Genomic DNA, 27432 nt, shown 5'->3' with positions numbered 1-27432 from the left:
TTTCCACTCACGGATATTTCCGACAGGAGAATATATACGTGTCAAAACAGCACTGGGTTCCGAACCAGGAGAGGAAGGTGCACCAGGGGGTTTGGCTCTCGTCGCCTCGCTGCGGTCACAGAAGCTCTCCGTGGCCAGACACATGGTTCCCTTTGTCCAGAAGGCGCAGTAGCTTTGTGAGCGGCTTTGGATTTTTTTTTTTTTCTTGGAAAGGCTTCTTGTCTCTCCGCATGGCTGTCCTCGATTTAAAAGGAGTTGACTTCGCCGCCTCTTATGTGGATTACATGATTTGAAAAGCAGAATGTGAAACGAGGCCACATTTACCAGACCGAGAAAGTAATATCCTGACTTATTTGCCTTCTCGCTTACCGTGCCACATCTGAGGTATGCGCGCTGGTTCTGATCCGTCCTATAATCTAACATGTATTTAACAGTGTGCGTGCGTGTGCTCGTGTGTATGTGTGTGGCACAACGCTCTGAAGGGGATTTTTAGAACAGAAACCACTGGACCACCTCTCCTGCTGTCATTTATTCTGCTGCTTTCATTGTTTACATACTGTCAGCGCCGTGTTGATACCCGATCAATTACAATATTTCAACGATAAATCAGCCCTGATGTAGAATAGGTGTTTAACTGCACTCTCCTGTTCTGATTTATTTCTCCTGCAGCCCAAACAACAGCCAGGCGACTATATACAAACATGAGTGTGCAGATAGCCAGGCTGTCAGTGCACGCAGATTTTGAATATCCCTGTCATTAAGCTTTTATAAATCGCAAGAAAATGTGTGAAAGCATAATGCCTTCGCGTCATCTGCGGCCCACAATTTAAAATTATGGAAATCCGAGACCAGTGAATCCACAAAGCCACTTATCAGAAATTCATTTTATTCAGAGAAACCTGTATCTGTCTCCCTCCCAGCTTTACGGGTGTTGTCCTGTCTCAGCAACTTGCACTTATTTGTTATTTCATTATAATTCTCCTAAATTTGGTGATTGAGGTAAAGTTTATTTTTTGACATTTTTCTATTATTTTCACCCGCGTGTGTGTTTTTATTATTTGTCAAATTCAGGCTTTATTCCCATCCCTGCACGTTATTTCTAACACGGTGCTGCTGTCCGTGCTCCAGGAGAACGGATGGGACTGATTTGTCACGGAGCAACAGTGCCATCAAGTGGCCTGAATATTAAGAGACACTTGTTTTTGCTCGAGTCTTCGTGCCCAGTGTTGGTTTAGTTGATGATGCTCAGGTGCCCCGAATAATTGTAGCCATAATGTGGATGTGACAGGATGCAGACAGTGGATATGTCTTGGCCCTAAAGGAGATTAAATCTGATCTTGTCTTAGTAAAAAAACGGAGACCCTCTGTTAAATACACACGATGTCAGAGATAATCACATCTAATAAACCTTATCGGGGTGAGTTCAGGCGTTTACTTTACAATGACAGCTTGGTGATTAAGGCATAATAATCATTTACCATAACCCAGTAATGTCTGCTCAGTCGGCAGTCTGAGATCTCCCTAGAAATGTTATCTAGGGGTCGGTGTGGACATTTTGGAGGGAAATTGGATTATATTCAGCTGTTGCAACTTGTGTGATATTTGTGCTCATTCCATTTTCCTCTCTTCCAGGTCTCCAATGCCGGCTCCGAGAAGTTTTTCAGCACAGCCGCAGTTAAAGGTACAGATATTATTTTATATTCACCATTTACTGTGCTGCAGTGATGACAGTATGATTCAAATTGCTATGCATCGTCCAAGTTCACTTATTGTAATGTACGCCCATGCAATGCATCACCTCCACATATCTGATCAAATTCATTCAAGGCGCACACATATGAAACACTGCTCTGTTGTTTTCCCACATCTACTCATAAAACAGAAAAATGTCTTTGTGCCAGCAGTCATCAGATGGAATCATAGAAACATGCTCAGTGCAGGCTTCTACATGTATGTGACATGTAATGGTTTGGAAACAATGTGGCATTTGTTAGAAATGTGCTGTAATGCGCTGCAGCCAGAGGAGGAGGATGCACTGAGGCTGTAGAGGAATGAAGTGCGGACAGGACAGGCATCTGCTTACGGCCTGTGTGTGCCAACACCACATGTGACCTCATTATTAAGTCACTAATTTGCTGTTAAAAGCAGCCCCATTTTCTCTGGCTCAGGGATAATGGAGGTGCCCCGTGTGAATGGACATTCCTCCGTAATGGTGTGGGGGGGGATGAGTATGCAGGGCCAGTAGGCTCGGAGATGAGGGTTATGACCCCTTCGGGACTGTGGCAGAAACAAGGCCGACTGCTGATGACAGGTCCCTGAACCTCCCCTCGGCGCGGACCTCCAAACACATTTCCCACATTCTGGCCTTTGATTCCCTCCAGGGCTTGATTTGTGGCGTCCATTGGGAAGGCTCAATGGCCGCGCTTGACAGGAAGGTTTCCTTTTGAACGTGCTCCTCTGTGGACTTATTTGGTTCCCTTGAAAGGATTAAGGCCCCCTTTGTGTGGCCTAAATCAACACAAGGCCGCCCTCTCTCCCCCTCTATGAAAGGACCCGACTGGGGAAACAGTACACAAAATACGCTTTCTCTCCGCTGCATGATAGTCCACTCTCTTGGCCCCTATTTCCATTTAAATATCCCCTCTTTTCTTCCCTTTTACCATCTCTGTCCCCTCCCCTTCTCCTGCCATATGCTAATGCTAAATCCTGCTGCTATTGCAAAAGGCGAGTAAAAGAATCCAGGTGCAGGGAGAGCAAGGACCACTGGTATTTTTTATGGAGGGTGGTGTTGAGATTAAAGAGTCAGGTGGGTTTTTGTTGGAGGGGATTACCAGCGCTGTAATGCAACCAAACCTCTGGATGGGCAACAGCTCCAACAAAAACAGCGGAACAGGCTTGTATGAATGTCAATATTTGCCCGAAGGGCAGGTGCAAAAAGTCTCTATTTGTGTGACGGTTTGTGCACTTTCCTGTTGGTACACATAAAATGCTTATTTGGCTCTAGGTAACAAATTCATAACACGGCATGCAAAAACAACTGCCAAACAAAGCAAAGCTGAAAACCGTATTCCTGATGCTGCTACACGAGTCATTAGTTTGCAAGTGTGGAAATCTACAGTCGCCTGAAGAACCCAGCTTTACTTACGATTGGGAAACAGGTCAGGGGAAGATGTAAACATTTCACACATCATGTGCTGAAAAAAGTGTCTGTGGTGAATACACCAGGCTTCAAAAGATGCATAGTATCAGAAAATATTTAACCAGTGCTTCCAGTGTTTCTGGACAAGTGTGTATTATTCAAAGCTGGGTGCCATTACTACTGATCATATTGTGACGGATTGGAACAAAGGTAAGATGCACTGAATATATGAGGAGTAAATTGTAATTCAGCAGCTGACGTGCAGCGTTGCTAATGACTGACTGTCGGCCGTTTCCACTGCAGCAGGACTAGAAATCAGCCCAGGGCAACGTCAGATCTCTTTGAAGACTTAGCGCTGGTCCCTCATCTTTTAATCTCGTTGCTTTCTCACCTGCTCAATAATTACTGTATTACTGTGTATTTTTCATGCTCCCTCAAAAGCCTTAGAGTTTTTTCACCCGGGGCCTACGCTGCATTTTAAAAAAGGGAAATCCAACTGATGTGAATGCGGCTTTCTTGTTTTCTGACGTCTGCCAGCGTCACCTCGGGGCCGTCGGTGTCAACAGTTCGTGTGTGATGTGGAGCTTAGAGTCACCAGCACTATCTCTCCTGCTTCCCCTCTCTGTTTTTCTCCCTCAGTCCTGCTCACTCTGGGCTCAGTTTGCTCAGGAATGGATTTCATTAACTTGGACTCATTAAATGTTCGCTCCAATTACCGTGGTTGTTGATGTGCCTGCAGGTGTCAGCCACCTATCCCAATTCATTTGCTCTGCAGGAGGGCGGGAGCCATTCGAAAAGACGCGGCGTAGTCCACTGGCCGCCAGTGAAATACACAACTTCGCCGAAGTCTCAGCTGCTTTCAAGGCGCTGTAGGTGGAAATCAGTAACCGAGCCTTATTAACGCTGCGACTGTTGTCTGGGGAGTCCATTGAAGTGCTGGGTTGATACAGATATCTGTAATGACAAACCCGTGCAGTGTGTCATCACAGAGCCCTGCAGACAGATCTATCAAATGATTAAAGCTGTGCCCAAGGCCAGTAATATCTTGTCACCCAGATACAATCCAATCCTTCATGATATTGTCATGACGACTGTCCTGAAGACTCGCATACCTAAGTCACTGCGCAGCACAGACTAGGCTCAACGTGCATTGTTTGTCGAGCCGAGCATCAGCAGCAAGATTAAGATAATGCCGGATGACATTTAAAAAGCTCTGCAGTGCCATTTATCAAGAGTAGACGTAAAAATGTTCTCATCAGTGAACTGCTGAGTCTGGTGTGTGCCCTATAGATGGAATCTATTTAAAATGGAATGGATGCTTTTAGTGACCATTTTACATCAGGTACTTTCACAAACTGTCACTGGAGATAACTGGGATTCACAGACAATCTCATTTTAATAATCTGATCTTCTACATCTGTCCTTCATCTGTTGTCTGTACATGTTTCCTTGTGCGCTCATCATTTTATTTGTGTGTGATGACAAACATGGACTGAGGGGGATTTTTCTTGCTTCGGAATGTAATGTTACAATTACTGAACCACCCCCCCAGCCCCTATTGATAGGTTGTTTTTAATAGGGTTGTTAGTGCACGCTGTGATTTCAGACTTAACCTGTTTGGTTCAATTAAAACGAACTCAGGTCTGTTTTGCTGCTTGGTTCGGTTTATTAGCGCTGATGTGAAAGCTGTCAATCAAACCCGGGTGCAGAGCAAACAGCTGAAGTGAGTTAAAGGGGAAATGCGTGGTGTCTGTGTCCTCAACAGAGACGCCCCTAGCATTTCATAATAAAGAATAATACGTTTTCTTTCGTGATACCGAAACTTAATGTTATACACATGCTTTACACAGACTTGAATTACCTTTTACCCGTGTATACATTATCATAAGTCATATTTAAACTGTGGTCATTATTAGAAATATCCTCATCTTGTGATTTTCTATTCAAGGGAGTCGGGATAATGCACATGAGAGTTCATCTGGTAGATGTATTATAGCAGCCAGTCCCCGGTGAGACACTAGCAGCTGTGTCTGCGATGTGAGAGCGAGTTCAGTGTGGGGGTGAATTGAAGTGCACAGTGTAGTGATTCTCAGTTTCCCCCCTCAGCACAACGCTGATTTCACCATGCTTTACTGGAGTTAATGTGAAAATGAAGCGGTGCTACAGCGAGACCCGGGGCTGACGCCAGCGTGAAGAGCGCCGCTGGTGAAGTGTGTCGGGCTTGAGTGCGTCTGTCACCGAGGGAGGGAGAACACTATGCGATGTGAGAGGTGTAATTTGCAGCGCTGATGACATTGTTTAAAAAATTGTGGAAAAGGGAAAAGCGGAGGTGAACTTTTGTGGCAGATATCAGAGCTGAAGAGCTCCCTGGATTGTCATAGAGAGCTCCGCCGGCAGCAAAATTGCCTGTGAGCGTATTACTGTGTGGGAGGGAGCTGAGAACTTGTTTTTCTCTCCCTGTCTCATTCTCTCTGGGCTTCCTGAGAGGAGGACTGGTGTTGGAGCTGTGTGCACTTGCAGGCTGTGGGCCGCCACCTGCTGTAATCTCAAGTGATATAGAGAGCAACATTCACGCCACAAATCACCCAGGCAGCTCCTTAACTCATTCAGTGGACTGGAAAGAGAAGGTTGGCCTTTCACAGCACCAGTGTTGGTTTACTGCCCCGGGCTCCCTGCTCTGCCCTCTCGCTGACCTCTGCCGTCTGTGTGGGTTGGTATGTCAAGAAATCAGGGCTGCCCATGAAACTTGACCTGATGCGCAGTGGAAAGATGACCTGACTACCATTGGCCTTTTGTGCGTCCTGAGGAACGGCTGCAGTCAAGGACGGTCTCTTTTTTTCCCCTCCCCAGGGCTGTGAGGTCACAGAGAGGCTGCTGCACCCTCCCTCCAGACATTACTGCTGGAACAAAGCATTGTTGTTGTTTTGGCTGAACCGCAAGCTTAATACGAATCATACCCCTCTTTTGATATTTAATAAATGTGAATGTTTTGAGAAATAAGACGGGGATCTGGAGGACTTAACTCTGAATGATACATCACTGAAGCAGATTCCAAGCGTTTCCCGAGTGGTCTTTGCTTCTATTGGTTATTTATCCCCCACAAGGAGCATTTAATGTATCTCTAAAGGGTAAAGGAAGCTCAATATCCTGTACTGCACAGTGGGAAGCCCCCCCCTTCCTCTTCATGCTTGCCACCACAGACGGAGAGGCTGTATTTCATGAGCATGAAAGGGGCCGCTCCAGCCATGCCTCTTCTGCTGACACAGCCAAACAAAGGTTAACAAATCAAGGGGAGCGCTGGCTGATTTACTGCCTCGCTCTTGCAAACAATGGCCCAGACGCCATGTCTACATCTCACATTACCTTGTCTACCTGACAGACGGACAAATATGGCTACTGTATTTCACAAAATCACGATGTAAATATTTGGGCTGCTCAGAGCAACCCAAATATTTACATATTTAGTTCTGATATTTAGTTCTGATCTCAGTTGAAGGGAATGCTCTTCCAGTGAGCCTTATTGTGTATTTAACATTGGTTTACTGTATGCAATCAGTCAGCATAGAAGATGAATAATACGATATTGAAGACTGAGACTGGTTTGTAACAAAATGGTGCACAAACAGACCACTATGTATCCCATCATTATCAGTATCAATATTGTGTTTTCCTTATATCTGACCTGCTAAAGTCACAGCATATTCAGATTTTCTGGCAGGTAACTCAATATGTATAAAATACCGTATGTGTTGATTGAGGATCAGTTTAAGGATGTTGTGAATGGGTCTGTTGGTGCTGGGGAAGCATACACACAGCAGCAGTGTGGGGCGCTCTCCCTCCATCCCCTCCGGCAGCACAAAGAGGTCATTCAGAGTTTGTTCCCCAAATCCCAAGGTTAAAGACTAAGTAAATCCATCCATCTTAATGCACTTATTTCAGCACCAGGAGAGCTGGAGGGAGACTGTGTAAACACTCCTATATCCGACATACCACGCTAAACCCAAAGAGCCTGGAACCCATCAGGCCAAAATTAAAGGTCTACATCTCAAACACAAACATTTAAATGGGCTGCAGTCCAGAGATCAAAGTGAAAAGGCCTTAGTTTCCCTGCTGGCCCCTCTGTGTCTGCCCCACTCAGATATGTGGTGCTTTAGCAGCCAGTCAGGGCTGAATGGGGAGCAACTGTACATGTCTGTTAATGCTCTGAGGCATTTTTGTGTTGGTCTAGGTGAAGCTGAAGTACTTAACCGATTAGCTGTTCTTATGGCGGTGGTCGTGGTTACTTCACTTTTCACATCTCTTAAATCTATTTTTATTTTTAAATGAAGGGTTTAGGCGAAAGCTGCCGCTACCTTACGTGAACTATCCTTCAGAGTGGATATCCTTTTTTATAGTTAGAATTTTTTTTGTTGCTGTCTGTGTCTTGATGTTTTTTGACGGCGGATATGCCACAGGATAGTGGTGATGGATGGAGGTGTTGAAAGCACCGATCTGGTGTTCCCAGGAGAAGGCATCCCCCCATCATCATCATCAGCATCCACTGATCCAATGTGACATCAGCCACTCTCCTGCCAACTGTGCAGCATTAACAGGGTCAAAGTAACTCTCTCACACACACACATACACACACAACCACACACACAACCACTTATCAAGACCCAGCTATTCCCAGTGCACTGTTGGTTGTGTTCAGGCCAATTATGCCTGTGTCCGTCTTTGGTCCCTGCAGCAGAGGTGACTTTGCCAAAGATGGACAGAGAGGATACAGCGTTAATGAGGCCTCGTGGTGGCTTCGAGGTGTGAGTGTATGTGTGTGTGAGCGCATGTGTGCATGCATAACGGCAGGAGTGCTGATCTGGAATGATCCGGCCCTTCTATCGTCATCTACCACGTGTCTGACAGTTTGTGCTCCTCTCTAGCTCCTCTCCCTTCAGCCACTTTCCCCCCACTGCCTCTCTAAATCAGTGTTTTAAGCAGCAGCCGCATCATGATGTCATTCTATCAAATAGATTTTGATTCTGGTGAATGGCCTGAGGGCTCTGTAACAGACACGCAGCTTTGCAGACACATGTATTAAAAAGAAGATGGGATTAACAGCATGGATAAGACGATACTGTTCACTCCAACAGTGTTGGTGTTGCTTTGAGCAGCATGAAGTCGGATTTGGTCTCACTTATTTAAAAAAACATCCCGCTGATGAAAAGGATGGATAACAACACACAGTTAATGGAACCACCCTTTTGAATTACATATTCATGGAGAGTTAGTTAGATAAAACAATGCCAGGGGGCCCCCCATAGTAAAATAGTGTGAACTGTTTAGGATTGGATTCCTCAGACACCACAGGGTGTTGACATCGTGTTCAAGCTTTTTTCTTGCATCAAATAAATGACCATTGCTTTAATCTCTCTAATCCTCAACTGTCACTGCAGGAATCCAGGAAATAGACGCCTAAAGTCAGACTTTGAGGTCCAATGCTGTCTACTGCCGTCTTGCAGCTTTGGGATTTTTAAATTTTTTTCTAAAAAAGAGAAGATGTTTAGGATTTTCTTCTGTTTCCCAGGACCACAGTAGGGTCAGTTCTGTGGAAGTGAAAGTGTAAATACAGCCTTGTAAGAGGCACAAAAGCCTGTGAGAGAGCAAGAGGACTCTGATCAGGATTGATGAAAGAAAGGCTTTAATTTCTCCCACAAGAGAGGAGGTTATCTTATTTTCCTTTCTCACCCTCTCTGATTCTCATAAATATGCAGAGCAGAAATAAAGCCCTGATGAGCCGCGGGGCAGATTAGAGAGGACTACAGAGCAGGATCCTGGTTTGTTAGCAGCGGTCCATAGATCCCTTGCATGTGTTTCTGCCTTACACACACACTCCCTGGCTTTCATTGTCTCCAACTGCATTTCATTATAATTCCACAGGCTACTGACTGCATAACGTCAGGTACAAGCAGTGTTAGGAAACTGAGATGGGGCTATGTCACTTTTAGGACAATATCGCCCCCTTGTGTTTGGTGTCATCTCAATACCCACTGTGTCTGAGTGGGTGGAGAGGACATGGTTAATTTGTGCTTGGTGGTGTGTGTGGGGGGGTATTCTCGAAAGGCAACTTTTAAAGCATGTGCATTTGATATAAACAAAGTGTAATGAGCTGCACAGTGTTCCATTTTATCACCATCGTGTGGTTCATCATCTCTGGCTTTTGGCCACTGTTCTTAGAGGCCTGCCCAAACCCATCAACGTCCATCAGACTGTCACCATCTGTTGCAGATTAAGCTGCTCCAGGGGGGAGCTATTTGATTTCGGGGTTCCAACATTCCCTCTTTATTCCATGTGTCAGGTTTTACTGTAAATACTGTTGTACAAAAACCAAAATCCCAGAAGGGATTACTTTTTCAGGCCCTTCAAGCCAAGAGCAAACGGGCCATTGCACCGGTACGGGCTGCACGTCTGGTTTAGCTCTTAGAGCGCTGAGACAGGGGCTCTGCTGGGCCATTTACAGGCAAAGCTGGGAAGCTGTGTTTGGAAGCTTTTCCCCCTAAACCCTGCGCTCAGTCTGTGTGCAGTGTGGTGTTGTGATGTATGAATCCCCTGGCCATGCCTGACACTAGCGAGCCTGTCTGAGCCCATGTCTTCACATAGTAGGAGGCCGTGGACAGAGGCCGCATTGTTCCCATAAAGTAACCCAAGCTCAGGGCAGCCGCTGCCAGAAGGGGGGTATCAAGTTGTACTCTCCCCACTAACACCACAATCCTAGCTTAAGCTCTGAAGCTTGACGAGGGAGCAGAGGTGCAGCTGACTGTTTGGATGAGAGTGTAGTTCAAATAAACAGCTTAAATCCCAAACAGCCTCCCCGACTCTAACCCTCCCTCGCCAAGTATCACAGTCCCCCAGCCATAGCTCACCACTGTGAAGTTTGCCAGCAGCCCTCAGCTAATTTGTGGTGTTATTTTGGAAAAGCATGTTGATGTGAGAAAGAGGGGAAGCCAGAAGAGAGTAAGAACTTGGGCCTGGTTACACCTCCCAGCTTCCCCTTTTGTGAGCGACGGGTAGGTTCACCACCTCATCAGCGGACCACACAGCATTTCCTGGCCAGAGGGAAGGAGGGATAGTCCGAGTGGACAGGAGAGGAGAGATGGCCATTAACGGCTCTGACTCTGCCTCGGGTGTTCCGCTAATCCAACTGCAGTGAAACCTGAGCAAGGGCATAATGAGACAGCACTTGAATCGCTTGCATGCATGTAGACACATAGGCAGCTTCTGTAATGCCGACGAAGACTTAAACTAGAAACAGCTACATGGAAATTGACACTTTTCCAGGTTTTCAGACATTTGATCTATGCATTCAAGCTGTAACCCCTGTGGAATGAGTTTTAACACACGGCACAGGCTGCATTTAATCTGATCTTTGCGAGCAGTCGGAATGTGCAGTGTGGATGTGTGTAAAACCAGTTGGCCCCATTTGAAAAAGAGTGAAAGAGGCCCAGACTGATGACTCTCTGGGGACAGATTTCTCTTTCCAGCCCTCGATGTCTATCTCCCTGGTGAAATCACAGCGGTGTCAGTGTGTCAGCTCGAGCTGTCACTCTCCTTATTGCTGCGAGCCAGTTACTCTACTACTCAGCCTCCTAGCTGAATAGAGGGAGGGGGAAAGGAAAGAGCAGGAACAACAGAGAATGAAAGAGAGCTTTTTCCACTTGACACAATGGATGAGCAGAGTGTCAACACCCCTTGATGCAGTTGGAGAGTCTTGAAAGAGGGAGAGAGCCAAGGCTGTCCATCACCTCAGAGGAGCCAACTGTACAATGAACTGACACCCCCCATGGGCTGGCTTGGTACAGTCCACTTGGCTTCGCTGACAGACTGAAAGGGCTTCATGGAGAACAGGCCAACATAGAACAGATCCAACCAGCGGACATAGAGCCGCAGTACTGATCTCAACCAGGGTGGCATTGGACCTGTTGACTGGTAGAGGTGTGTGTGTGTGTGTGTGTGTGTGTGTGTGTGTGTGTGTGTGTGTGTGTGTGTGTGTGTGTGTGTGTGTGTGTGTGTGTGTGTGTGTGTGTGTGTGTGTGTGTGTGTGTGTGTGTGTGTGTGTGTGTGTGTGTGTGTGTGTGTGTGTGTGAGTCAGAGAGAAAGTTGAAGGTGTTTATGAGCGGGTGTGGGTTTTTTATGACCATGTGACTGTAATTGAGATTTAAGCATGTCTGCGTTTGTACTCTGTTGGTTCAAGAGGCGATTGTCTATTGTTTCCTTAAGCTGCCACAGTGACTGACAAGAAACACATGCTGCAGTGCCAGTCAGTGTGGTTTGAAAGGCTTGAGTTTCGCTGACACTCCTTTTTCTGAGATGTTGCTGCTGTTTTTAGGCGTATTTGTCTTTGCTATGACCTAAACTCTTCCCCACCTGTAATTTGTCACTTTAGTGTAGTTTACAGTCTTCAGACGCTGCTTTGGAAAGGATCTGACAGCCGCGGGGGTTGTAAATGTTTTATGATGACAGAAATACATTTGACTGAAGATACACACCTTTTATTTGACAAACACTAAATTTAAACATAACTTGTGTTTTTCACAAGGGAACTCTTGAAAGCCACTTTTATGTTTTACATGTGTGTAAAAAGTCTCATGATGTGCTGCTGACATTCCGTAGGCCAGAGTGACAAACTGTAACTGTAGCTCTCACAGCATAGTGATAAAAGCTGCTATCAGTCATAGACTGAACTCCAGATAATCTTCTGACATTCTCTGGAGTTTCTCCTGCCAGCCACCTGGTAAAAAGTCTGGATAATGTCCGAGTGAGCCCATGTGAGAACACAGCAGGAAATTATCTAAGGAGGATTGGCAACGAGGTGGCATGTTGATGATGTTTCTAAGATGCCACCGACAAAACAAAGTAAGACAAAACCAAATCAATACAAATGTCTCAAGATGAAAAAGCAGTGCCAACAAAGATATCAAGAGAGCTCTGGTGATAAGAGAGCTTTTGGTGATCTACGCAGCGGAATTCATACACTTACATACATCCTGCCTCCTGTTGTGGCCCCACCCCTCACCTGAACGCTCCCGAAAATTCTGTGTTGCTGTGAACGCACCTGAGCGGGAATCATCCTGCTGTGTTGTTAACTCCCATATCTGAAAATGGCTTATGTATAACACTGTAATGACTCAGTCTGCATAGTGTTTTCCCCCCAGTCCTCAAAATATTGTCTAAATCAATAGTGGTATGTGCACATATGCTTACTGCTGCGAGGCTGAACTGGCAGAGAAGGTTCATGGCTGGGTGAGGAGGAGAGATGGTGAGATGTACCGTGCTGTGGGCCTCTCAGAAGCCCTGTCACTGCTCTCCAGGGAACAACATGAACACAAAACATCTACATTGGCCACCGACCATTTCTCACTCCTCACTAGTAGAGATATCAAGGCCTGTGAGGAGTCACATCAGCTGGCTTATGTACATGTGACATGTTTGAGGTCAAACGGTTTGGCTCATTCCACAGCTGCCTTGTCTCTGAGTTTAGTTTTACACCACTGTGACGGTGTGTGCTGACCAATGCTGTGGACTGGACGGCTCCTCATTACACGCTGCTGTTATTTCAAAGCCTCAGTGAGCCTTGGCATGACAGCCAAACCTGCAGAGGATCTGTCAGCCGCGGGCAACAAGTGTCCCCCTGAGGGCTGCCCTGCACAGGCCCCTAGCTGTAAAAGTCTGGCCCTTTAGCCGGCTTTCTACCGAGCCCTTCTCGCGGTCACCTGTGCCAGCATGCCTGTCGTCAAGTCCCTGAACCAGCTCTTCTCCCGTTACGGACCCTCCAGCCTGACCTCACACCCTCAGGGATATATAAAGATTTGTTCTCTAAAGGAGAGCTGGAAGTGAGACTCTCTGCTACCACTGACCCCACTGCTACATCCTCATGTGCACATAAAGATGGTGATGGTGTACTGGGGAGTGGCGAGGGGGGGGGCTGTCCAAACGTTGAGGCCTTGGGAGCTGTCTAAGCAGCAACAGCAGATTTTCCACATGCTGGTGGAGTGAGAAGGGAGCAGTAGGACTGAGATGCAGAAGCAGTTAAGAGCAATTATAGGAGCACCTGTAATCAGAGCTACTGTGGGTGGAAGTGTGTTGTCGCTGCAGCTCTCTGATAGTAAATGGCTTCGTTATGACATGAGAGAGAGAAGACAGAAGACTTTGGCCCTACCAGACAGAGTATGAAAGGAGCACGAATGGATACTAAGAAAGGTAGGACAGACAGGACAGAGCAAGTTTCTTTCCCTTTGTGCTCTAATTCTGTCACTCTTGTTTGTCCTTCGTTTCTCGCTTGCACTCATACTGTAAACATGTGTAAGTGCTTGTGCTCTGTGGTCTGACAGCCGCACTTCATGGCCTTGCATCTGTCAATAGAGCTCAGAACATTCAGTGGCTCACTCAGCCCAATTACCCAAGATTGCTACCATTTCACAGAAGATCACAGCAACAGACAGTCCTATCGTATAATAGGAGTCAGGGGTTTATGTGGGCTGTGTGTGTGTGGATAGCTGCACACACCGTGCAGCATGACATCACTGCACACACACACACACACTATATTTACATACGCACTAACTTTGGCTTTACAAGTTGTAATGCAAAATTCATAAACCAAATGAGACAGGCATGAAATATAGATGTTAAGAGAGGCGGCTTAACAACTCTCCCCCTGCCGCCCGCCTGCTTTTGGCCTCTTGCTCGATCAGTGCTTGTTAAAGCAGCGGTTTGTGTTACTGTGAGGTGATATCAGCACACTGTGGTATTCTCACTGAAAGACTACACATGTCATGCTCTCACAGCCAGAATAGTTGGCCTGCTCACCCGAACCCCCTCCTTTAATTGTGTTTAGCTTCCCACTCCCCTTCCCCAGCCACCCCTGGGAGTCTAGCACTAATAAAACAGCTCCAGTCCAAGACCCTCCACACAGTAGGATGTCCATGCTGTGTAACCCAACACCCCTCCTGGCTATAGCTTTAGAGAGTTGCTGACATGACGGAGAGTCTGGGAGGACCAGCAGGGAGGCGTCAATCATTGTCAGGCCCCCTGAGCCTTGAGCTCCCATCTGGGGCACGTCCAACATGCATGCCTGTGTGCTGTGAACTCATTGCTGCGAGGTGCTCCGACACTCCGGAGACGTAAAGGGGTATCACAGTGTTACTGATCTGAGAGCAGCTAATGCTGTTAAATTCTTCAGAGCTGAAGAAGGGAGTGATGAGGAGCTAATGGACTGGAGATTCTCTGGAGGCTTTGGCTATGAGATCAGGGCGAAATCTCCCTGGAAGGTTTCTGAGCTAATATCACAAGTCCTAGCTTTTCAATTCAATGTTACATTTGTAAACGTTTGGAGACCCTGTAGCTTTTAGTATAGCAGGAAAAAGATGGATCACGTAAAGCCTCTGTTGAGGTGCATTGTGGGGTTGTGTGTCTGCAGATGAAGAAATGAATCCCTTGGTTAATGTGCAGACTTAGGCTTCATGGACTGTTGCCACTGTGGGCACTTGTATTCGAACATTAGGGATCTGAAAACCTTCCAGTCCTGCAGACATGGGAGTTAAGCTCAGATGTCATCCACTAATATGAACCCCAGGGTATTTCACTGAGGAAGACAGACTCTCCTGAGTGTGAGAACATTGTAAGTTTCACACGCATTTTATTCACTGGAGGGCTGCTGTTCTGGACTGCATTATCATGTATATCTGTACCTAATAAAATTGCCAGTTTTTTGTAAAGGCACAAAAACATGGAGAGAAAAGGGAAAGATGCTGCTGTACATCGGCTTGATGGGTCTCAGAGTTCAGACTGTGGCTTTCATGAACATGCAAAACCGATGATACCACAGAGAGGAAGCTGACAGAAACTAGCAGTCTGCTGTTTATTGTTCTCCTCTCTGTGGGAAGGAGATCTTTTAAAGATGTGCACCATTAATGTGACGGCAGTCTTCATTAAGAACAAATAAACAGCCCGGTCCCTCTCCAAAGAGCTCTTTGGGGAACACATGGTGCTTAAACCACTCCTGAGGTCAGACCACTGTCATCACTTGCTATTCAATTACTACTCAAATTTTGTTGTCAAACTAAATATGTAGAGTATGAAGTGTTTATCTTTATTTATTTATCTTTTTCAGGGACTAAATGGTTTCCAGGCTGACGCCCTAGGCAAAAAAATCTCTTAAAACATTCTCCACAACGGGGGACTTGCCATTTTCAGAATGCACAGTCCACAAGAAAGAGAGACTCTGATTGTTATTAATGTTTACTGAGTCATACCAATGATAGAAATAGAAATTCCAATGAGGGCAACAAGTCCTTGTTCAGCACACTAAGTATTTTAAAAGGAGCTATATGTTGCTTTAGCTACAGGCATTGTTAGCAATAATAGATGTGTAGTGGAGACATTCAGCATTAATTCCACTAAGAGCTGTCTCCAGCAGCGGAGAATAACTTGTTTTGCCTCTATTTCCATCACTTCTACTTCTATTGACTTTAGCATGCTATGCTGCTAGCCCCAGTCTCACCTGGTGAGTATAGTGATATGTCAACACAACCATTAGATGGATTACCAGGAAATCCGATACAGATATCAACGGTACCCATAGGATGAATATTAATGACTTCTTTCAGCAGTACTACGTGCTGACATTTGATGAATTCTCATGACATCTGTTACAATTATGTTCCCACACAAGATGAATTGCATTAACTGTTAAAAATCACGTTTCATCATCAGGTACATTTTTTGGGCCAGTTCTTTATGACCAAATAGCTGCAAAGTGAATGGTCAGCCTCAGCTGTACTTTGTTATTCGTGCTAGTTAACAAATGTGAGCAAGCAATCGTGATCAAATCAAATGGTGAACACAGTTAACAAATACACCTGCTAAACATCTAGATGATGGTAGTCGTAGGTCTTACTGCTGCATGACACTGGCACCCACAGGTTGCTGATCATTGCATCAACGCATGCCCCCAAGTACACAGGCAGACTGCCCTCCCTCCAGACCTGCCCCTCCCTTGCTCCCTACCTCCCTGACCATTAGCACCTGTTTCCTAGAAGCTCTCAACAGTTACACAGCTGTCGCAGCCTCACAGCCTCCAGTCCAGTGACTCTGAACCTGCTCGGGTTCGTCTGGTTGCTGTAAATAGAGATGTTGACTGTCGATGTAGGAATTATCTCTTACTTACTTTGGTACTGTTTTGTCTTCAGGCGAAGGTCACAGGCGCTGATGTGTTGCTATAAAAAGATTGGTGGACATCACCTTAAGTTGGCCACCGTCCAGTAATGATTATAGGAATCCATGTATTATTGTTGACCTTTTGCTTTTGAGTCAGTTTGGAAACCCACTTGTTGTATTGCTTCTTTCCAAAATGTCGCATGCAGTGTTTCACATTAATTATCTCATCGGTGGCGGCCCTCCATATTCTAGTTATTTACGCCACAGTTTCATAATGAACCAAAAATACTTTTACACTTCTCATAATAACAGAAGATATCTCTAACTTGGTGTGTGCAGCGCTATTTGCGGCACTATCTACCGCTTGCTCACGCTACCGTACTGCATACACAACACTTTTACCATCCACGCAGACAGTCAGCATGAAACATGAGTGAATTAACAGGAAATAAAGGATCTGTACGTTGGCCAAACAGCAGCCTCATCTCTTCAGAACTATAATCAGCATGACAGGTTCAACCCTCCCTGCATTTCACCTCTGCTCAGTACATAACTGTGACGGACACACTGTGGCCATAGCTCAGCTGTCAGTCTCATGGCTGCTGCTATGTGTTAGCTTGTTGGTTTTGTGTGATTGGAGCTATGTGACCCCTGCCTGGATGAAATCCCATAAATGAGTGTGAGGGTTTAGAATGTGTTGAGGTGCTATTTTGAGGAGGACAGGACAGAAGGGTTGACAGCAAGGGCCAGAAGCCCGGGATGTCAGAGAGGCCTGTTGACCCAATAGCAATTTGTCTCCAAGCCCAGATGTAGTCATAACCACCCACTCACATGACGGAGGAGGAAAAATAGAGAGATTAGCTAAATAGTTTGGCTGGACTTGGGCACTAATGTATTTTGAAAAGGACAGGTGCTGAGCTGCCAGTTGTGCTTTTTAAAGATTGTGATTGTGTTGTTGCTCAGTTGTTAATCATTTATATTGCCCAGGTCGTATCTAGCGATGTTAATGAAACACAATATGCTAAATTAATCCCCCAACGTGCTGCAGTAATGATCAAACACCATATTAAACCGAATGACACACGTCTCCTGTCACTTTCTCATCAGAGCGCAGTAAAAAGATTGTTTCAAAGATCTCAACATGGGTCCCTCAAGTGACATTGCAACTAACCTGTTTCATAACTGATTTTATTGTAGTTTTTAATACAATTTTTATGTTCGAGATTTCATCATGTGCAGTCAGGTCAGAGTTGGAGTCTATCTAATGATTACATGCTGCAGTGTAGCTATAACCATGAGTGTGGAGTGTGCAGCTAATACACTGAACTGTAGGAGATGGCTCACCATGGGATAATGAGTGATCCCCCTAAGCCTCCACTGGGTCCCCTGACAACCAGCCTTAATAATTGGCTTTCCAGCACTCACACAAACAGACACACACACACACACACACACACACACACACACACATGGCTGACCCTCAAAAAACCCTCCCATACCCCATTTACCTCTAAAATCTGGCCTCTCGCTTTTGCCTCAGCTAACCCACACACCCACAGGCCTCATTCTCCACTGTAACGCTTCACCGAGCAGTGTGTGCTAGTTAGAAACCACACAATGCTCCTGAAACAGCAGGGCTCCACATTTTAAGCAAACCAAGAGGGAATTGCGCTTATTTGTTTCCAGGGATGAAGAAGACTGACAAATGAACCCTCACGGGAGGGAAACTGGTGTATACTCCTCTTCTCTTCTTCCCCGCTCCGCCTGGCCCTGGAGTCTTCATTATGACCAGAATAGACACTTTCTTTTTAGCGCGTTAGCACATTCTCAAAACAAGCCGTGGACCTCAGAGACTCAGAGGTGCAGCGGAAGACTTGAGAATTGGGATTTCTTCTCTCCTGTCTGCTGCGGTGAAGTTGTTTGCCAGCAGCAGTCTCTCTTGACCGGTAATAGCATTTGTAAGTGGAGAAGACTGACATGGAGGAGGCAGATGGATTCGAGGGCTGCTGGGCTTTCTTGTTCATTGATGCACGAGAGAGCTGGACAGGGACGTGTCTCGTGTGCAGGCGGCCAGAGAAGAGATTATAGTTTTTATGTAAGGGTTAGTTAGCTCTGAAGGCTGATGCCTATTTGCATGATACTGCGACTTCTCATCATTGTTCTCGGCCAAAGGCGGAAAAGAGACTGTTACAAAAACACTTCAACCTGGTAAAGCGAATCTTTTTTCCTCTCCTGACGGGCTGGCAAATGTCCCAGTGAGCTCACCCACACAGAGCAGAAGTCAATGGCTGATGATTGTTGATATTGATTGTGATCTTGCATCAGGAATTACCTCCTCTGACCCCTTATGTACAATATCACAATTACCTGCGGCTGCTAATACCTCACTTAGCATTTTAATGCTAATGGGCGGAGGTTGTCCTTGGGCCCTGTTAGTTCAGCCTGCTCTCACAGGAGTTGGTCTAGAGGGAGTACGTGTGTCAGTGAGATGGAAGTCAGTGTGACAGGCTGCAGCTCTGCAGAGCAGGCTGCTGTCTAAGCCCATGGGAACTGGGCCCCATCTACACCTCTCTGGCAGGTGAAGGATTTAGCCGGCTTCGCTGAGGGTAGGAGGAGCCCTCGCTCTTGCCCCTGAACCCCCCTGCGGCCAATGGGAGAGTTAATTACAGTCTATGTATGCACTGTCATCCCCCATGAGCCTCTCTGCCTCTGGAGCGAGTGGGCCTATTAGCTATTGTTCTGTGTGACTTCAACATTGTATAGCAACCGTTTTTCATTCTTTTGGTTAATTTACACTTTGGACGTAATGGAGTCCACCAAGGGCTTCTAATGGCAGGTCATTTCTTATTTGGTAATTATTCAAACTCCATAAAATTAATACTCACCTTATCAGACAGCTAGCTAAATCTGCAGCCGTCCTTCACGCTACATGCAAAAGTGACTTAATGAGTCCTGTAATATGTGCTAACATTCATCAATCTGAAGCTAGTTAGCATGAGGTATAGAAACACCAGTGGTGAGCATCAAAGGTTCACAGCAAATGCATAGTCTCATGGGTGGCAGTCATCACGATGCTGAGCCCAACATTGTAAACACAATGTCTCATTAAACATCTGACCAGAATGCATTGAATTTGTGTAGAAAGTGAAGGTTCTGTCATCCAAAGAAAAACACACTTAACCTTGAGAATGTACCTTGTGTACGATACAAACTGATTTAGACTGAACAAGAAAAACACATTTCAGTTTCTCCCGGGGGACGGTGCTAAAGGCTCGGGAAGGGACTGATGCTCGTGCCAGCAACTCGGCAAACCCCAGCACGGTTTGTCAGTGTGGGAAGGAAGAGTAAGAAAAGAATGTGTGTGTGCCAGTTTGCAGAGGAGGAGGTAGAGAGAAAGACAAGAGTCCACAACAGACCGGCAGCTCACGTACATCATCTGTGTTGAAGCGGATTTCATCTGCTGTTTATTTACTGATCCCGGTGGACATTGTGCTTATTCACAGCTGTAGAGCTGAGCCTCTGATGTATGAATGTCTATAGAAAGCCATGATCGTGACTGGTGTTCTCACCAAACTGTAAAATGTGTTTATCTTTGTGTTAATTTTAACATTGAGCTTGAAAACTAAGAATTGTTACTGGAGATGCTGTTTTTGTTGACACTGTTTTTCTCTTTGTTTCACACAGTTCCAGATTTTGGCATTGATGTGCCCTCCACCAATGGCAGCCAGGAGCCTAACGGCCCAGGCCTCCTCAAGGTGTCAGGCCTAGAGCGCAGTCAAGAGCGGAGCCAGGAGAACTGCAGGGACCCCCAACCCCCTGCAGCCAGCACCCCCAATCAGCCTTTGCCCCCCCAAGACATCCCCCTGACTCAGCCCCAGCCGTCCATCCCCCAGCCCCTGTCCCCCAACTGGAGCCAGGCGAAAAGCCCAACCAAGGCACCGGCCGCAGCCCACCCGCCCCCACGTTCAGAGGCTCTCCCCAAGCCTCAGACGCCCGCAGCCCTGCCTCTCGCACAGGGCCAAGAGCCCTCGCTGCCCCCCCCTCCCCGGCCCCAGCATCAGCCTGAACTGCTGTCTCACCCCCGGCCATCACCAACGCCCAGCCTTCACCCACATCCACCATCGCCTGCCCTCCCAACTCACCACCCTCACCAACAGCATCCCAGTCAGGCAGGGCCCCACCGGCCCCCATCCCGCTGCCACTCCCGGCCCCTGTCTGTCTACAACAGCCTTAACCTCAACGGCCACAGGTAAGACTCAAATCCCACAGGCTCACACAGTTCTGGGATAATGATCTGTTCATTACTAACAATTGTCTTGTTTCATTATACATTGCGATGCAGTACAGACAAAACTTCCACATGCATACACATGAAAAACACTAGAAAATCTCTTGAGCTGGATATCCGCACGGTGTCCATTAGCATGTAAATTGCTATCAGGCAGAGCTGGAAGTCCCTGAGCCAAACAGTAGCACTGTTTAATAACAGTGAAATAAAAGGACCACACTGCTCCCTGAGTGCCACTGATTTATTAGCCACCCACATTGTCATCAGTGCAGTTTCCAGCCCCCATCGGTTATACTGGAATCATATGCAATAGTTTAGTATAACCTTGAATCAGTAGCATACTCATACACATATTTTATTTGTGCAGAACAGGAGGAAAATGGGCTCAGAGCCGTGTTCATTTGACTAGATAGAGTTCAGTTCTTCAGAGGGATGGTCATTTTGTCACCTTATAAAGAATCTGCAGCAGAACTCCCCTTGATACATTCAACTACATTCACTACAACTACATCTCGGTTATTTTTCATTTGATTAAAAAATTAAAAATAACAAGAGCTACTTCAAGGCCAATTTTAATCTGTTGTGTTCCATATCTGTGGAAAAGCACTGAGACCTATGAGATGCTTCATTAATTAAAGACTCCAGGACTCCAACATGGCTCCTTCAGAACCCACTCAGTCCCAACAACAGCTCTTCACAGGCTCTCAGGACTTGGCTTTGCCTCCCACTCTCTGTGCCAGCGCTGCCAGTCTGGCAGAGCCCCAACAGGCCCTGGCACCCGCTGAGAGTAATCGCGGGTGCCGGGGCCCACAGCAAAGAGCGAGCGCTGCAAATGAGCTTTCAGGCTTAGTACGGAGAGCTGTGGAGACGCAGGCTCTGTGGCTGCCCCTAGGGAAAACCCCCACACACACTACAAAAGACTGTTTGCTTACACATGCATACACGCCCTCTCTCCCTCGATTCCCATTTCCGATGCACATGTTCGCTACCTGGCTCTGGAGGAAGTGCCTTAACAGAAGCTGCTCAAAGACAGATGCTCCTTCTGTTGTGCTTGCCAGTGGTGTTTTATTTGCATCTGAGGGTGCTGCGAATGTGGTGTTTTCACAAATCATGTTTGTCCTGAATTCTGTGAAGCACAAGCGAGAAGACAGTTGAGGTGTGAAAACACTGTGCAGGGAATTGAACGTCGGAGCAGATGGAGATTAGGGGGCGTGGAGGAACAAGTGTTAATTTTGACATATCACGCCTCACTTAACATGGCTTCTTTCTCCCGATCTCTCCCATTTCTTTTCACACTCTCTTTACAGCAGCAGCAGAAGCAGCACCCCAGGCTCCAAGCCCCACGGGCCCCCTGGTCCCTCCTTTCACCTCCCCCACCACCCGCCCCCTCCCGCGGCGGCAGCAGCAGCCTCTACCTTTCCCCTGCCCTTGGCTGCTAACCAGAGTACCCCCCACGGCTTCCCCCCTGCCTTGCAGTCCTCGCCACACCCACATCACCCCAATATGTTCGCTCCTCCAGCAGCCTTACCTCCACCACCACCATTGACGTCTAGCGCCCTGCCAGCACCTGGACATCCTGCAGCTGGGAGTGCCTATTCAGGTAAACACCACAGGCTGCAAGCAAATGTCTCCACACCGCCCCCAAGTGGTGTAGCAGAGGACTGTACATTGACTGACACTTATTTTAGTCAGTTGCTGCAATAGGACTGTTGCTGGGGACAATCGAGACACAGGCAGCATTTGATTATAAAGCGTTTGAGATGAGGAGACAGGTGTTACTGTGGTCATTATTTAGAGAATCAAGCCACTGAGTCCACAATGATCTGCATGTGCTCCATGCCTGGCGTTTTGTGTGTTAATAGTGGTGTGGACAGTTCAAGTTCAGTCTGTCATGCTCTGATTGACCGATTCTCACACACCAGTAATATCCAGCAGCAAGTCAGGCCACATAGCAAAAGTGATTCCAGACCCCGTGCACATTTCCATGCAGCGCTGCTACGCTAAATGTCAGGGTCAGTGTGGGAGGAGGAGGGGGCGACATTCCAAGAACTTCCATTTGAACCTCGAACGGTGCTCATGTGTGAGAAATCAATTTGGTCAATACGGAACAGAGCGAGCTGGATTTTATTCAAAAGATACTAATGACATTTTTATGAAGAGAAAATTCCACCTCCACTCCCAGACCAATAAAGGTTCAAAATGAATGCAGAAAATATTGTAGTGAGTCACTGTGGAATAGGAAGGATAAGGTTACACTGGAGGAGACATAATCTCTCAAGCCCGGCTCTGTTGAATTTAGAAGAAAAGCCAGCGATTACTTGAAATCCATTCTTTCTCCACAGGCTGCGCAGAGGTTATTAGAACAACAGATGTCGTTCTCTCAGAGGGGCTGAAGCGTATCAAATCACAACATTTGACAGTTCCAGCAGTCAGTCAGTTTTAATCATGTCGAGCCGCGTTTAGATTTAAAATGACATGCTAATAATCACACTCATTTACTGCTTGTCTCTCCTTTTATATATATATATATATATATATATATATCATAACTGCTCCCTCATCTCTATCAGACAGTTTCTTATGTGTACATATTTTAAGCATTGACAGGCCTTTCCATTGTGATATTGCACTTCTGTCCGTCCTGGGATCCCTCACATGTGCCTCTCTCTAGTTTTCCCCTGTTAAAAAGATTTTTTTCCTTCCACTTGTTGAGGGTTAAGGACGGAGGATGTCGCACCTTGTTAAGCCCTATGAAACAAACTTTTATATTCACCATAAACAAAGATCCAATAGAAAAACAATCCACAACAACACAATCCTAACCACATTGAGGTCCCTGGGATAAAACCTTACATCATCGGTTCTGAGGTCACTGAGTCTGTTGTGTAAAAATGTGTGAACTCTCCCCTCATTAACAAATCTGGTTCTAATCCCGTCCTCTTATTTCTACTTCAGAGCAAGAACTTCTGCGCCAGGAGCTCAACACCCGTTTCCTGGCCTCCCAAAACTCCGACCGCGGCGCCTCGCTGGGCCCTCCCCCCTACCTGCGCACCGAGTTCCACCAGCACCAGCATCAGCACCAGCATCAGCACCAACACACCCACCAGCACACCCACCAGCACACCTTCACGCCCTTCCCCCACGCCATCATGCCCACCCCGGCACCACCTATGGTGCGTACCCCTGGCAGAAATGTGAGGATAAGTAGAACACTACTGTATTGGGGTGGAGGGGGGGGTGACGTCATACTACCACAACCAAAGAGTTTCTTCTGATAATGACTTACACGTGTCGAGGAGTTGGCGGGCATGGCCCTGAAAGTGTTTTCTCTCTGTGGGAGGGAGAGTGAAGATTTCACAGTTTGACATGTGTGTGAGCGGCACACTGTGAGTTTCTGTGGCGGCCTTTCAATGATGACCATGTGTGTCCGTCCACACCACAATGATGCCTTTATTCTCCCAGAAAGCCTTTCTAGTGTTTTCTCTGGCATCGTCTCTAGATTCGAACGCAGTTATTTTCTAAATTGGCAATAACTCGCCCAAAGCATGTTAACTTCAGAGCCAGCTTTCAGAACATAATACACTTAATTCATTCTGAATTTAATGACATCATTTGGGCCCATTTGGGGGTTTTATTACTGGCAAATACCTTGTGTTAAGAGCCCTGCTGTTTGTTGGGGGAGACCACAGGCAATGGGTGGCTGGTCCTAAAGCTCACACAAACACACACACACACACACACACACACACACACACACACACACACACACACTCTCTCTGCCTGGCTGCTTGGCTCTGATGATACCTCAAAGGCAGCATGGTGAGGCCTCTGACAGCTAATGAGGCCATAAAAAGCCTCTTTATGGCTGCAGTGTTTAGTCTTGACTGGGGAAATATTCACTCCGAGCCTGTGCTGCACTAAAACGAGAGCAAATGAGACACAGAGCCCACGCTAGTTTACAAGGTCTTGAGATGATCACGGAAAGAGGAGGATGAAAACGGTCTGGCTTAGGAAGTGTTTGAACTTTGATCTCGGAGATCTTGGACCTTTAATCATAATCTCAATCTGTAAGCATGTTCTAAGATATAAAACACAGTTAGTGATGTAGTATGTGTTGGCCTGAAATGACCCTGAACAACCCCGTTGACAGTAAACATGTGGAGGTTTTCATGTCTTCTCTACACGTTTGTTTCATTTCTCCTACAGTTTGAAAAATACCCAACAAAAGTTGACCCCTTCTACAGACACAGCGTGAGTTTTCCTGCTGCGTTCTGCCCGTCTGCAGACATGTCTGTTGCTGGACCACCCCAGCCCGTTGTTGTTATAGCTGTGTGTGTATGTGTGTTAGATTCCATGAAACTGTTGTTCTGCATCTTAATAGACTCTGTAAGCATCCGAGCTGCATCATTTCCCCCCTCAGCCTCAGCCTCAGCAAATGTTGTGATTAATGAAACTTTGCTGTTTTCTTAGGCCTCGTAGCACAAGATTTATTGTGCATGCATCTAACGATGAAATGATTGTGCATATAGATGAGTACAGACGGAGACTCTGGCTGCTTAACAGAGCAGACTGCGTTATTGCCAGAGGAATACTACATCTTTGTCCTGCTTACTACTCTTCATTTGCATTTGTCTGCCAACAGCAGTGGCTGGCTCATTATTATTTACTAAAGGCGACTTCCATCGGTCCCCACTCTCCTACCATGTTTGAAGCTTCCACACACCTGCTGTGTTTCTGCATAAGAAAGCTTTTTCCTCAAACTGTCCTTCAGGGCTGAGATAAATGTATATGCATCTCAACCCTGGGTCACACAGATGTTACACAGCGCTGCTAGTTTGTTTTTAAGCGGTTCATTTGTGATTCCCTGTATTTCCTCGCTCTTATTATGGCAGCAGCAAATACCCTGAAGCTTTTTCCTCTCTATGAACATAGTGATGTCTTAAAACATGATGCTCAGGGAATGTTGTATTTTAAACCTTCCACCGCGGCCTCCAGAGATTCTTACAACTCCTCCTGGCTTTAGATCATTTTACTGCAGCATCCATGATTAAAGACACGCAAGTTAAGAATGAAAAACATTCTCTATTCCCACTAAGGTTAATGTGACAGACAAGAGCAATTATACCGAGGAGTTTATTACATTTCTGTTTTTCCTCTGGATGAAATTATGGAAGCCTTGAGCACTTGTTTGGTTTACATGCATTTTGCTTGTATTACAACATTCTAGTTTTCATATCAAAGGATGGTTTCCCTTGGTTCAATCCACTGGGAATGAACTGGAAATATTTTATTAATCGCAGTTTGTGAAACATGTAGGCAATCATTTGTAACTCTAACCCATTACAGCAGTCTTAGAAAAGTCGGATTGAATGTTGCTCATCCGTCATTAGAACTTGTTTGTTGATGCATTTCCTCCTCATGAAGCTGGTGCATGAAATTCACTGTCAGACTGAACCATCCTCACGCCTCCTCTCCCTCTTGTCTCCCTCAGCTCTTTCACTCATACCCACCGGCCATGTCTGGCCTTCCCCCCGTCATCCCTCCGACCGGGCCCTTCGGCTCGCTGCAGGGCGCCTTTCAGCCCAAGGTAAAGCACACGCCCACATCCTCTCAACTCCACATAGACAAACTGAAAATAGAAGCTATTTACTGACAATCTTGTTTCCATCTGTGTCTGGTGATCTGTAGACCTCTAATCCACTGGATGTGTCCACAAGACCAGGAGGCGTCCCACACACATTCTTACAGAAGGACCCCAGGGTAAGAGCACATGCACACAACACTCACAACGCAGAGGTAGCCCCGACTCTGTATGTGTTGCATAAGTGTTGGAGTCATCAGGCGAAGGTTGTCAACATCAAATTATGTTACTACAAAGAACTCATCTGCACTTAGTCTGTAGTCAACACAGACTGTTTGTGTCCCTGCCTCCTCAGCTGCTATGTTTGTTATTTGGATTCAGAAAAAAACATGTTTTACACTGTTTGTTCATTAAAATGAAGTTTTTCAGGAATAAAAGAAAATGTACCGTTTTGTTCATAACAAATACTAAACAGAGACTAAAATAACTCAACCTCTTTTTCTCCCCCTCTCTCCTGTAGCTAACGGATCCATTTCGGCCCATCCTCAGGGTGAGTGCTCACTCCCTCCACCCAACAAACACACACAATATATCCATGGTGCCCTAAAGGGTTTTTACTAATGCGGTAAATAGTGTCTTTAATGAAATGAGCGCTGCACTTGGAGGCTGAGTACTCGTTTATTTATCGCCTGCAACAGTCAGGCCTTATTCACAGCAGACATTTTGACATTGTGCACTGAACAGAGCCATCACTCATGTCATCAGATAACACCTATGCTGCTATGACATGTCAAAAAAGGCTGATTGTTACATTTAAACAGTGCTTGACTGTCTCTCCACAGCTACAGGTTCTACACCACTGTCACATATCACATCAGGCTCACAGACCATATGTCTAAATAATGTGATCAAAGGTGCCACATGGTGCTGTACCATCAGTATCAGTGTATTTTCAGATAACTTGACTGTGAAATGAGGGTTATGTTGTGTTTATATCATCCGGCCATTCAAGATGATTGTATGAGGGTTAAAAAGTAAAGTGCATTGACAATATTTCCATTAATTGTTGATTTAAAATACTTTGAACATCAGGAACTCATCTGCCTGAGTACTCTAAGGAAAAGATATTTCATGACGCCATGTTTTTTGTCGTGTTTACAGAAACCAGGGAAGTGGTGCGCCATGCATGTCCACACTGCCTGGCAGATATACCACCACCAGCAGAAAGTGAAG

The 27432-nt window shown here is 46.1% G+C and overlaps 1 protein-coding gene across 11 annotated transcripts in view; it reads left to right on the top strand.

The window, feature by feature from the left end:
• The window catches only part of auts2a (activator of transcription and developmental regulator AUTS2 a), a 294009-nt gene that overhangs the window by 260740 nt on the left and 5837 nt on the right, over window positions 1-27432 (top strand). For 4 of the 11 annotated variants that reach the window (XM_047343419.1, XM_035178492.2, XM_035178491.2 and 1 more), the window contains 9 exons: window positions 1633-1681; window positions 20015-20579; window positions 21926-22218; window positions 23574-23812; window positions 24825-24869; window positions 26110-26205; window positions 26307-26378; window positions 26720-26749; window positions 27361-27432. In XM_047343419.1, coding sequence (XP_047199375.1) covers window positions 1633-1681; window positions 20015-20579; window positions 21926-22218; window positions 23574-23812; window positions 24825-24869; window positions 26110-26205; window positions 26307-26378; window positions 26720-26749; window positions 27361-27432 — 1461 coding nt within the window. Of the gene's footprint in view, window positions 1-1632; window positions 1682-12696; window positions 13373-20014; window positions 20580-21925; window positions 22219-23573; window positions 23813-24824; window positions 24870-26109; window positions 26206-26306; window positions 26379-26719; window positions 26750-27360 lie in introns of those variants that run through there. The other 7 variants (XM_047343420.1, XM_047343418.1, XM_035178498.2 and 4 more) reach the window with 5 other exon arrangements.

Source organism: Hippoglossus stenolepis, chromosome 15 (genome assembly GCF_022539355.2).
Source record: "Hippoglossus stenolepis isolate QCI-W04-F060 chromosome 15, HSTE1.2, whole genome shotgun sequence".
Taxonomy (NCBI): Eukaryota; Metazoa; Chordata; class Actinopteri; order Pleuronectiformes; family Pleuronectidae; genus Hippoglossus; species Hippoglossus stenolepis.
This window is presented reverse-complemented; position numbering and strand designations above follow the sequence as displayed.